Raw genomic sequence first — 12,028 nt, forward strand, 5'->3', positions numbered from 1 at the left:
TGTAGTTGCTGGGAATTGAACTCAGGACCTCTGGAAGAACAATCAGTGCTCTTAACCGCTGAGCCATCTCTCCAGCCCATGATGGATTTTTTTTTTTTTTAATATAATTTTCTTAAACTATAAGGGTGGAAGACAGAGGCTAAGAATTGATCCTGAAAGAGAAGTTGAGAAAAACTGAAAGGAATCCCACAGTGTGGTTTCACCTTTTTTCTCTTATGTATGTATGTGTTTGCATAAGTTTGGGCCCATGTGTATTTGCAGGGACATATGTGTGCATGTGTGGAGGCCTAGGTTGATTTTGGGTGTCTTCATCATTCCATTCTACCTTTTTCATTGAGTCAGGGTCTCTCAATAGAATCCAGAGCTTGCTACAACAAGTCTGGCTAGCTGCCTTGCTCCAGGTATCTCCTGTCTCCATCTTCCAAGCACTGGAATTACTGGGAGGCTGCCATACTCACGCAGCATTTACCATAGGTCCTGGGCATCTGAACATACTTCAAGCTTACATGACAAGTAGTTTATGCTTGTGCATTAACCATCATCTCCCCAGCCTGTGATTACAGTTTTATTTAGATAGCTCAGATGTGTGCACCTTTGAAAGGAATAGAGCACCATGTCTGCTGGTCATGCCTGCAGTCTCAGCACTTGAGATGTAAAGGCTGCAAGACTAAGGGTTAAAGGTCACCTTGCTTAGACAGTAAGTTTGAGGCCAGCCTGAACTACACAAGATTCTGCATAAAGCAAAACCAAACTGCATTTTTGAATAATTTGTATAAAGCAGAATAGACCTGTCTTATCTTAGTTTGTTTTTGAAGTGTTGAACTTTTTGCTTAGATAATTTCTAGTGTAATTTATTTGAATTTTATTGATCCTTTAAATATTATTACTTGGATTTTTATTTGAATTATGACTAATAAAGAAGAGAGATTTTTGGAAAGAAAATTAATGGGAGTAATCCCCTTTGTCATTCATAGGACTTTGCAAGAGGATAACCCAAGTGGAGTCATTCTTAGTACTGATGATTATTTTTATATAAATGGACAGTACCAGTTTGATGTAAAGTACTTAGGAGAAGCCCATGAATGGAATCAGAATCGAGGTAAGAGTAGGTGTGAGGGTCTGCATGATGTTAAAAGTAGTATAAAGAGAAAGTTTTCTTTAGGATTGGTGTTTTGAGAGACTTAGCACTTTAAAGAACTTTGTTTACTTAGGTTTTGTGGTACTTACACATGCTATACAAGTGTGCTGCCACTGAGCTATGGCCAGTGAGAGCCCGGAAGAATTTGTAGTTAGCCAGGTGTGGTGGGTGGTATATGCCTTTAACCCTAGCACTCCAGAGACAAAGGCAGGAGAAAGACCTCCAAGAGTTTGAGACCAGCCAGGTCTGGTCTACAGAGTGAGTTCCAGGACAACCAGGGCTACACAAAGAAACCTTGTCTTGAAAAACAAAAAACAACAACAACAACAACAAAAAAGAAAAGAAAGAGTTAGGAATTCTTAGGTTTCGCAATAAGAGGTAAATGAGAATTAACAGTTAAATTTTGGGGCACAAGGACATGTGCTCAATTCCCAGCCTTCACATAAAAGTCAGTAGTATGTGCTTGTAATCCTGGCGCTAGGGAGGTAGGGACAAGGAGGGTCCCTGGGGCTTGAGAGACCCTGCCTCTAAAGTAAGGTAGGAAACTACTAAAGAGAATATCTATGTTGGGCAAGGTGGCAATGCTATATTATTCCCAGCACCCACACTGGGAGGCAGAAGCAGGTGGTCTACATAGAGAGTTCCAGGATAGTCAGAGCTACATAGTCAGAGTTCAGTGCCAGCCTGATCTACAGAGCAAGTTCCAGGACAGATTCCATAGCTACACAGAGAAACCTTGTCTCAAAAAACCGAAAAGAAACAGCAACAACGACAACAACAAAAAACAAAACAAAATTATTTGGTCTTTTGAGACAGGGTCTCTCTAATATGTATCTCTCAATGTCCTGGAACTTGCCACTGATATAGTCTGTAGGTCTTGGTTGGGTTTGTTTTGTCTGTCTGTTAAAGAATTAAAAGGCAGGAAAATCTGCAGTGCCACAGGCAGCAGCAGAGACACCTCAAGCACCCAGCAGTTGAAGAAAGGTATTTACTGGGGGGTGAGGAAACACACACATGTAACAACAGACATTGTTAGTATTCAGGCATCTCTGTCTGGCCTGCCTGTGGGGTCTTGACAGGATATGACCTCAGTTGCTGCCGCTAAGAGCACCACCTGTGCCTATTCACTATGTTCCCTTTTAAAAGGGCCCTGCCCACCTCGTATCCTCTTCTCTCTTTCTTTCTTGACCCCTCTCTTGTCTGTCTGTTCCTCTCTGTTTGCCCCCCCCTTCCCCCCCCTCCCCCCTCCCCCCTCCCCCTCCCCCCCCCTCCCCCTCCCCCTCCCCCCTCCCCCCCTCCCCCCCCCCCCCCGCCTTTCCTCTCTCCTGATGCTCTTGTCTGTGAGTCCAGTCTTCTCCCCCCAATCCCCTTTTCCTCTTTTTTATGATCCCTTTCCTTAATAAAAAACCCTCTGTTTGAACCCTGTTGCATGTCATCTTTCTCTCACGGGCTGCTTTTCTTAAATTACAATAGACATACATAGAAAAATACCCTCTGCAAAGCAGAGAGGGGACACTGGAAGAGAAAAAATCCAGTCTCTTCTCTAGGGCTGGGATTTTCAAAGCCTCTGAAGAGTTTTCCTCCTAGTTTATGACTGGTCAGTTTGAAGAAAGCCAGGATGGTTGGTTGGTTTAGAACTGTTGTGTGACCCAGGTCTCTGAACGGGCCTTGAACTGGTTGAGCCAGTTCATCAGTGAGGGCCTTCTGGTGGCAGACAAAAGACTGTGTAGCCACCCTTTGTTTTAAGCCACCAGGCTTTTATCTCAACTCAGGAGTTTGAGGAAGAAGCTGGCCATCTTGGAAACTTTATTACCTAGCCATGTCCCCTCTCTCTGTTGTCTGCCTACCAGGGAATCTGACTCCTAGTCTGTCACCACTATGTCCATCCTGTATTTAAAATTACTAAAATGATGTCATTTTGTATTGTTTTTCAGCAAAAGAAGCATTTGAGAAGAAGGTATCTCCAGTAATTATAGATAATACAAATCTCCAGGCATGGGAAATGAAGCCATATGTTGCTTTGGTTTGTACCATAAGTTTGTAATATTGGGTTTGGAGTCATTGAGGGGATGTTAATCTCACAAGTGGAATCTCAAGCACTTGAGAATATCCTGGTTTGCCTTAAACTGAGTTTTCTTTAATTTTCAGTGAAAAGAGAAGAATAAGGCTGAGCTTTTGTATAAAGCTAAGTTTACTCAGCTTTAAAATTCTGATGTTCAAATGTTATCCTTGCTTTTCCTCCCCTCCCTATCATTGAATCCTCTAGGTATAGCTCTGTGCTTGATATATAGTAACTTTATTGACTAAATCTGATAAATGAAGCTTGTGTGTGTGCGCGTGCGCGCGATAACACTCAACGTAGTCCAGAGCGCTCAACGTAGTCCTCTTGCACTGGAAGCAGAATTTATGCTTCCTTAGTTGAATGCATATTGGAGTTCCTTTTTACATCCTTAACGCATCTGGGCTGTTGTCTATCTCATTTGTTTTACTAATGTCATGGGTCTGCAGTCACTCAGAGATTCACCAGCTTTATTAAATACTGGTCAGGACCATGGATACCAGCCAAGTCGGTACCCAAGACTCATGCTTAGACTATGGCTCCAAATGGCCTCAGTCAGGGGTTTATAAAGGCAAAACTCCCAAGGTTACTACTTCTTGCCTTCATGCAGTCAGAGCAATTGTACATCCAGTGCAACTGGGGCAGCTAACCTTGCTTACAGAAGTGAAAACAAGTGGCCTGTTACCTTACATGAACATCAGTCCCCAGTATTTTAGGAAGTTATTTCTGTCCTTGAGCGAGTAGGGCTTACTGGTTAGAGGCACTTTTGTTTTATAGATCTCTTAAGCACAATAGTTTAAACTTAAAACATAACATTAGTCATCATGTTTTGTGTACTTGAACTGTTTTTAAATTATAATTCTTCACCTTTCTGGGAAAAAAAAATCCCAGTGGTAGGAATAAGACCACTACCAGACCCTGAGCCCATATTTGAAGCAAGGTTGATTTTTATTGGGGTACTGGCCAGCGACTGCCTCCTAAGTTGGGTTAAAGAGAGCAGCCCTGAATGTATTTCTTGGGTCCCATTTAAGGAGCGAAATCAGGAAGGGAATCAATAGGGTAATAAGGAAAAACTTCATCATGAGGTCACCCCCCTCCCCCATTAAGGGTCAGGGAGAGTCAGGGAGGGTCTGGGTGGGTTAGGGTATTCTCAAAAACAAATCAAGGTCGTGGGTTGGGGAAGGTCAGTCTCCAGGAAACAGCCACTAAACTTTTTTTTTTTTTCCATTTTTCGAGACAGATATTTTCTGCATAGCCCTGGCTATCCTGGCACTCACTCTGTAGACCAGGGCAGCCTTGACTTGACAGAGATCTGCCTGCCTCTGCCTCCTGAGTGCTGGGGTTAAAAACCTATGCCACTACCTCTTGGCCATAGGTTTTTTTTTTTAAGACAAAAGGAATCTGTTAAATAGCTGGTACATGGAAAGTAGAATATGATGAGAGAAATAAGTGGAAGGTATTTATATATTATGGAATTAATTCAAAGGAAGAGAAAGATGAACAGTGTCTGAGAGAGAGGATTGCTCAAATCAGTTCTTCCTGAGGAAGGACTAGGTACAATGCAAAAGTGCAGTGGTTGATGGGTGTACTACAGTCACACTAGTGCTCTGAAACATGGAATAAGCAGTTGTTGGCAACAGGTTTTAAATTATAACGACATGGAATTAGAATGAGGTTATTATTCTTCCATGGTGTGGTTGAGGAGAAGGTTTCAGTGTAGATATGAGGAAGAGAACAGTCAGAGGCATCTGGAGGAGTCCAGGTTGAACATGGCCAGCAGAAGAAACCAGGGCTATGAGGGGAGAGAGAGGAAGAGAAGAGGAGGCCAAGAGGACCAAGAGAGTGCATGGAAACCAAGAGGTCACCCAGCCAAAATGCTGAGTTAGATAGGAATTAGAAGCTAAACCCAGTCTCTGGGTGGGAGAGGCTCAGAGTAGTAGGAGTCAGGGTGAGAAGTAATGGGAGGAGCCACAAGTCTGTGCATATTTGATAAATACCCAAACTTTAAAACAATGCCTAAAGTCCCCTTTTCCTAGAGAGAAGTACTTTTAAAAGTATTTTAAAAGAATCTTTCCAGATGTTTTCTGTGCATGTACAAATGTGTGAATAATTCTTTTTTTCTCCCAAGTGAAAATTGTTTGTCTTATTTTCTCATCAGTTTATTTTAAGGGATGTTTCTCATTTTCTCATTTAATACAGAATTTTAAAAATGGTGTTTTGGGAGGTTGAAGAGAGATGGCTCAGCGATTAAGAGCACTTGACTGCTCTTCCACATGGTAGCTCACAACCATCCATAATGGGATCTGCTTGTGTGCATGATGACAGAGCACTCATATACATGAAATATATGGATAAGTAAACTGACACTTAGGAGTCAGAGACAGGTGGAGCTCTAAGTTTGAGGCCAGCTTGGTCTACAAAATGAATTCCAGGACAGCTAGGACTACACAGAGAAACCCTGTCTTGAAAAAAACAAAAACAAAACAAAAGTTATTTTATGTTTATATCCTCACTTCTTTAGATAAATTCATATTAATAGTCTGACCTTTTTTTTTTGTCCTTTTGCTATTACAAATAATAGTGAACTAAATATCTTGGTATGCACATATATTTGTATCTATTCACGTTTGTTCTCTTTTACCACTATCAGTAACATAAAGTTTTGGAAATAAATTGCTGCATCATGGAGATTGTGTAAAATTCCATTTCTTCCCTATTCCAATTTATCCCAATTTCTTAATTCTGACCCACTTTAGTCTTCTAGGGTAATATCTTAATTAGGTTTCTATTGCTGTGAAAAGAACATGGTAACTCTTATAAAGGAAAACATTTAATTGAGGTGGTGGCTTACAGTTCAGAGGTCTAGTCCCCTATCATGGCAGGGAGCATGGTGGTGTGCAGGCAGACTTGGTGGAAAAGCAGCTGAGAGTCCTACATCTTGCAGGCAGCAAGAAGTGAACCAAGACACTGAGTGGTATCTTAAGCATATATGAGACCTCTAAGCCCACCTCCACAGTGGCATACTTCTTCAATGAGACCATGCCCACTCCAACAAGGCCTCACCTGCTAATAGTGCCTAACATTCCCTTTGGGGGCCATTTTCTTTCAACCACCAGAGCTGTAGAATGAGCAAGGAAGACTAGGAAGATGATGAAAGTTTAGATAAGACTCCTAGGTTGAGTTTTCCGGTTTTTGCCCTTGTTTTTTCTGATGTTTGCTAAGGAAAAAGAATTATGAATAAATTAGAAGAAGATAGGAGGTGGTTCCAGCCCCCAGTGTCCCTGCTTCCTGCTCTTTCTTTGACTAGAATCTTCTACCTTGCAAAATGAATGTGTTCCCTTTTTCAACTTCTAGTGTTTCTCACAGGAGACAGAACCACTCAGTAAGAGCCAGATGTGGTGGTGCTTAGCAGTAATTCCAGCTTTTCTACAAAGCAAGTTTAAGGCCAGTCTAGGCTACTTGAGACTTTGTCTCAAAACAAACAACCCCAAAACAATAGCTGCAGCTCAAATCCTCTCAATAATCCTTGCCATTTTTCTGAGAGCAGATAGATCTTTTTCTAAAGACCTATTTATTTATTTATGTGCACTGAGATTTTGCCAGTATATATGTCTGTGCAAGGATGCCAGATCCCCTGTGGGTGCTGGAATTGAATCTGGGTCCTTCGGAAGAGCAGCCAGTGCTCTCAACCACAGAGCCATCTTCTCTCTGCAGACAGATTATTGATCAAGTCACCTGTGAGGGGCTTTCATTTTTATTGTGATACAATTTGCAAACATTGCATTTAATTTCATGAAAAAACTATTTACATCCCTTTTTGTCTTTTCTGTGTGTAGTCTCAGAAGCATAAATATAAGGTCCTTTTCCGGGAACCAGACACATGGTGGAAGTTCAAACCAAAGGAACTTGCAAGGTAAAACTTGGAGGTTTTCTGACATAGCTTTTTATTCTACAACACTGATTGAAAGTTTATCTAGATTTTTTTCCTTTATAAATGATGAGTGAAACAACTGATTAGATTTTGACTTGCCCAATTAGAAATTGGTAACATTTTATATTGTGTATACTTTATCTCATTTAAGAAATAATTATTTTAAAAATGTTTATGTGCATGTCTGCATATGTATGAATGAGTGCAGGCTCACATGTCATGTCACTCATGTGAAGGTCAGAGGAGAACTCTTTGGTATCACTTCTCTTTTATGCTAGGGATTAAACACACATTATCAGGCCTTCAAGCATGTGCCTGTGCCCACTGAGCCATCTTGCTGGCCCTTACCCCTAATTTTGTGAAAAGTTGGGAGCTTTATAATACATGGCCAAGAAATTTCCAGTTGTCTTATATGTTAGTTGTGTACTTCCTTGTATACAATATGCTAATGTCTACAACTAGAACAGACCCTGGGGGTTGGTACACTTGAGCCATGTGCTTGGAGCTTATAGAATACTAGAAAGTGGGAGAGAAAGGTAGCAAGTAGGTACTTTGGTTTCCTACCCCGACTCTTTATTTGGTTGCTTGTCTTGAATTAAAAGATGTTGTTTAAGAGATGAACATTTGCTGATCTTAGTGGTGTACACCTTTAATCCCAGCACTGGGAATGCAGAGGCAGATGGATCTCTGTGAATTCCAGGCCAGTTTGGTCTGCATAGTAAGCTCCAGGACAGCTAGGGCTATACAGAGAAACCCTGTTCTCATAAAACAAAACAAAACAAAACAACCCAAAACAAGAAACTCATTGGTTTTTTCTTTGTGCTGTGTATTCTCATAAAAGATTTAACTTAATTTTTGGATAGTTTTTTTGATAATTTCAATACTAACTAAAGGGCAATCTGACTTTAATATATTCACAATGTTCTATGACCATCACTACTGTCTAATTCTGAAACATTTTTGTTTTGTTTTGTTTTTTTCACAAAGAAATACCCCAGTTCCTTTTCCCTTGGCAACCCCTACTGTGTATTCTCTCTAGGGGTTTTTCCTCTTCTGGACCCTGTATATACAATGAATATGTGGAGCTTTTTTGTCCAGCATCTTGCACTTAAAATGTTTTCACTGTTTATCCATGTTGCAGCATGTCGTACTCAATTTCTTTTTATTGCCTTTTGATGTGTTAGTAGACCTGGTTTCCTTTGTTGTGTTTGGAATTATTGCATTTGTGTAGATGAGTGGGGTTAACAAGCAGCTTTCCCCTCCCTGAGCTGCCTTGCCTGATTTTGGTATCATAAGCTAAGTGAGAAGTGTTTCCTCTCAGTTGGAATTTTCCCTATCCCATCAGTACTGGTGGCCCTGTAACTGCATACATAGATCTGCCTACCTCTGGACCTCCTGAGCTCTGGGGTTTGAGACCTGTGTCATCATAACTGGCTCCAATTATCATTTCTTAAATGTTCCATACTTGCTTAATGAGTGTGTGTATTGGGGCTTGTGAAAGGGTTCAGTAAGCAAAGGCACCTGCTACCAAGCTTGAGGACTTGAGTTTGAGTCTCAGGGTTCACATGGCTAAAGGAGAGAGCCAACTCTTGCAAGTTTTCCTCTGACCTCCACATGCGTGCTGTGGCATGTCCGTACTCATACATATACAACACACACATGCATATAAAACCCCACCATGTACTGGTTATGTTGTGTTAATATGGTCTCTAGTCATACTTAGCAATTCTACTGTCTAGTGTGTTCTATAGCTTTCTGTGTTTGCTTTTCTTTTGGTTTGTCTTATGGGGTAATTTTTGTTGATGGATGGTAAACTCACCAGTGTGAGATAGTGTGTTGAAAATTGCCTCTCATAAGTTTCTCTCTGTCGACCCACCGGTGTTTGCTTTATATATTTGGAAGGTGGTAGTTGAAATTCCTAAGAGCTTGTCATTTTTGACAGTTCTCTAAGTTGACTTTATCCTTTTCCAATGATTTTTCTTTTGTCTTTAAGAATAACTTTTGCTGTGAAGTCTGGGTTGTCAAATAGATAGAACTGTACCAGCATCCTTTTAGTTAATATTTGAGAATTTTTCTCTTTTCATTTACTTTTACTTTCAATGTTTTAATATCCTTAATGCTTATATATTTATGTACCTAGTATGGCTGGTTTTTAAGTTTTTTTCTGTCTACCTTGGCTTTTCTTATGTGTGTGTGTGGGGGGGTGCAGGGGTTTGGAGGGGGTTCTGTAGCCCAGGCTAGCCTTGAACTCATGATCCTCCTGCCTCCACCTGTCAAGTGTTAGGATTTCAGGCAAACACCATAGTGCTCAGTCCCATCTTAGCTTCAAATGATGAGGCAGCTCTTTTATGGGTGTTTGTTAGTCATACATTTGGCCACCTTCTGTTTATCTTTCCTATTATTGTTGTTTAGTTTTTTTTTTTTTTTTTTTTTTTTTTGAGACAAAGTCTCACTGTGTAGCCTTGGCTGTCCTGGATCTGACTCTGTAGACCAGGCTGTCCTCAAACTCACAAGGATCTGCCTGCTTCTGCCTATCAAGTAATGGGATTAAAGCATGTGCCACTATGCCTGGCTTCTATGATTATTGTTATTTAAATATTATATATTCACACACACACATATATGTATGTGTATGTATGTGTGTGTGTATATATATATATATATATATACATACATATATATACATATATATGTATATATATATAGTTTTTCTCTCATCATGTTTTAGAAAATTGGAGTAATTTATGTCTGTTTTCTTCTATAGCAGTTTCTAAATTATGCTTTGTTGATATTCTTTTAGTGGCCACCTTACATGTTCACTATTCAGAACTCAAGTCTAAGTTAAACCATTCTTAGCTGTCCTCCTCACAAACACAAGGACGTTAAATAACTTCCCCATGATAGAACCTGTTAGCTTTCATGGTATCATTATGCGATTTATACATGAGTGTTTGTTTTTGTTCAAGTATTTCCTTTGTGCTTCATTTTCTCATTACAGCATAGATCTTTCTTTAGTCTGAGAGTTTGTCTGCCTGGTGTTTACTTTTAAATTTTCTTTACAGTAAGGGTCTGTTTGTGTGAAACTATTGCTTTTTAAGTTTTCATTTGAAAATCTTTTTGTCATCTAAGTGTCATTCCTCTAAGACACTTATTGTATATATTCTGGAATGTCAACTAGTGTCTGTTGTTGAAGGTAACATTTATGTTTTATTTATATTACTGTTGTTAAATCTTCTCATCCTATTCATTGACTCCTATTTATATGACTGGCCTTTTTTTTTTTTTTTAACTTTTTGCTTAATGTCATCGGTTTTCTTTGGTGTGTGACAATTTTCGCATGTTTCTAGTTATAGATTTCTTATGCTGTTACCTTGTTTGACTCCTGAAATCAGGACATAGTGTCATTCATCAGTTCTAGAAAATCTCAGCATTTATCTTTAAATTGCTTTTGTTCATCCCTCTCCTCTCTTCTTCAGACTTGAATCAGTGGTATACGAGACCAGTTTTTTTGCTCTGGCCTCTATGTCTATGTTTCTTAACCTCTCTCATATTTTCTATCTCTTTGCTTCTCTGTGATATGAAACCAGACAAGATCGAGGTAGGTAAATATGAAAGCCAGATTTACCCAAGAGGCAAACACTAATATTAGCCTTGAGTCCTGACCAAGTTAAAAGAGTTACAACTGAGGTGTTTTCATTAAGAAACCAACCCCAGAGGGACTAAAGCAGTGCAAGTCCAGAAAGTAACCTTAGTCTGAGACCTAAGGATTCCTGTGTTAAGGCTAACTAACTGCAAGTTCATTAACAAAAACACACAAGGAAGTGAGCAAGACTGGGAACACAAATAATAAACTTCATATTTGGGCATCCAGAGACAATATCCTAGAAATTTGAAAATAACTGTTTGAACTTAAAATGTAATAAAATGTGTTTGTTTTGATTTAGCTGGGATCTGGTTTTATTATAACAGGAAGGCACTTTGGGACATTTACTCAGTCACTAAAGTGGGATACTTATTGCTCATAGTTAATTAAAACTTTTGAAATGACAGTCATTGTTTTATGAGCCTCTTCAAACATTTATCTATTGCAGAGCTTTAGAACAACTTTTAAGGTTATTGAAACCTCTTTTCCTCCTGAATTAGTAAAGGATATCTGGGAAAAATTGTGTAGGATGATTGATAAAACGGCAATTCAAGAGAGCTTGACTGGGCTTGGTGTGGTGGTGGAATCCCAACACCCAAAAGTCTGAGGCAGGAGGATCCCAAGTTTCAGGTCAGCAGCCCAGGCTTCATAGCAAGACCACATCTTAAAACAAATGCAAACAAACCTCCTGAAACAAAATGAGTTGAAAATGAAATTAGCACTAGAGTGTATGAATCATGTAAAAACCAGTTCTGCCATCCTTACTTGACCTCACATTAGAATGTGTCGTTAATGTGCTAGGGATATAGCTCAGTGGTCAAGGGTTTACCTCGCATGCCTCAGACCCTGAGTTCAATCCCTGGTACCAAATACAAAGATAAGAAATATGCTATTCTCCTGGACTTTGAGTGATCTTTTTGTTTTTGTTTTTAACTTTTTGTTTTTTCCCCCCTTGGTTGCTTGTAATGTTCTTTCTACCTTTCTGTTCCCTGGCATTTTCAGGCGTAACATTCATGGAGTAAGCAAAGAGAAAATAGCCAGAATGCTGGAGCACTACCAGCGTTTTGTGTCCGTGCCAATAATCATGAGTTCCTCAGATCCAGAGAGAATGGAGCGGATTGAGTTGTGTGCATACTCTTGTGAAGACAGAGGTTCTAGGTAGGTTAAAGTATGTTATGTAGCAAACATTCAGTTTGGAGCTATATTTTGTTTTTAATGATAACTTTTGAAATCACTTCTATTTGAATGTGTCACCTG

The 12,028-nt window shown here is 39.7% G+C and overlaps 1 protein-coding gene across 10 annotated transcripts in view; it reads left to right on the forward strand.

The window, feature by feature from the left end:
- N4bp2 (NEDD4 binding protein 2) overlaps positions 1–12,028 on the forward strand; it is a 72,108-nt gene that overhangs the window by 27,705 nt on the left and 32,375 nt on the right. For all 10 annotated transcript variants that reach the window (XM_035452394.1, XM_027390768.2, XM_027390773.2 and 7 more), the window contains 4 exons: positions 975–1,099; positions 3,073–3,161; positions 7,034–7,110; positions 11,774–11,929. In XM_035452394.1, coding sequence (XP_035308285.1) covers positions 975–1,099; positions 3,073–3,161; positions 7,034–7,110; positions 11,774–11,929 — 447 coding nt within the window. The remainder of the gene's footprint in view (positions 1–974; positions 1,100–3,072; positions 3,162–7,033; positions 7,111–11,773; positions 11,930–12,028) is intronic.

Source organism: Cricetulus griseus (genome assembly GCF_003668045.3).
Source record: "Cricetulus griseus strain 17A/GY chromosome 1 unlocalized genomic scaffold, alternate assembly CriGri-PICRH-1.0 chr1_1, whole genome shotgun sequence".
Lineage (NCBI taxonomy): Eukaryota > Metazoa > Chordata > Mammalia > Rodentia > Cricetidae > Cricetulus > Cricetulus griseus.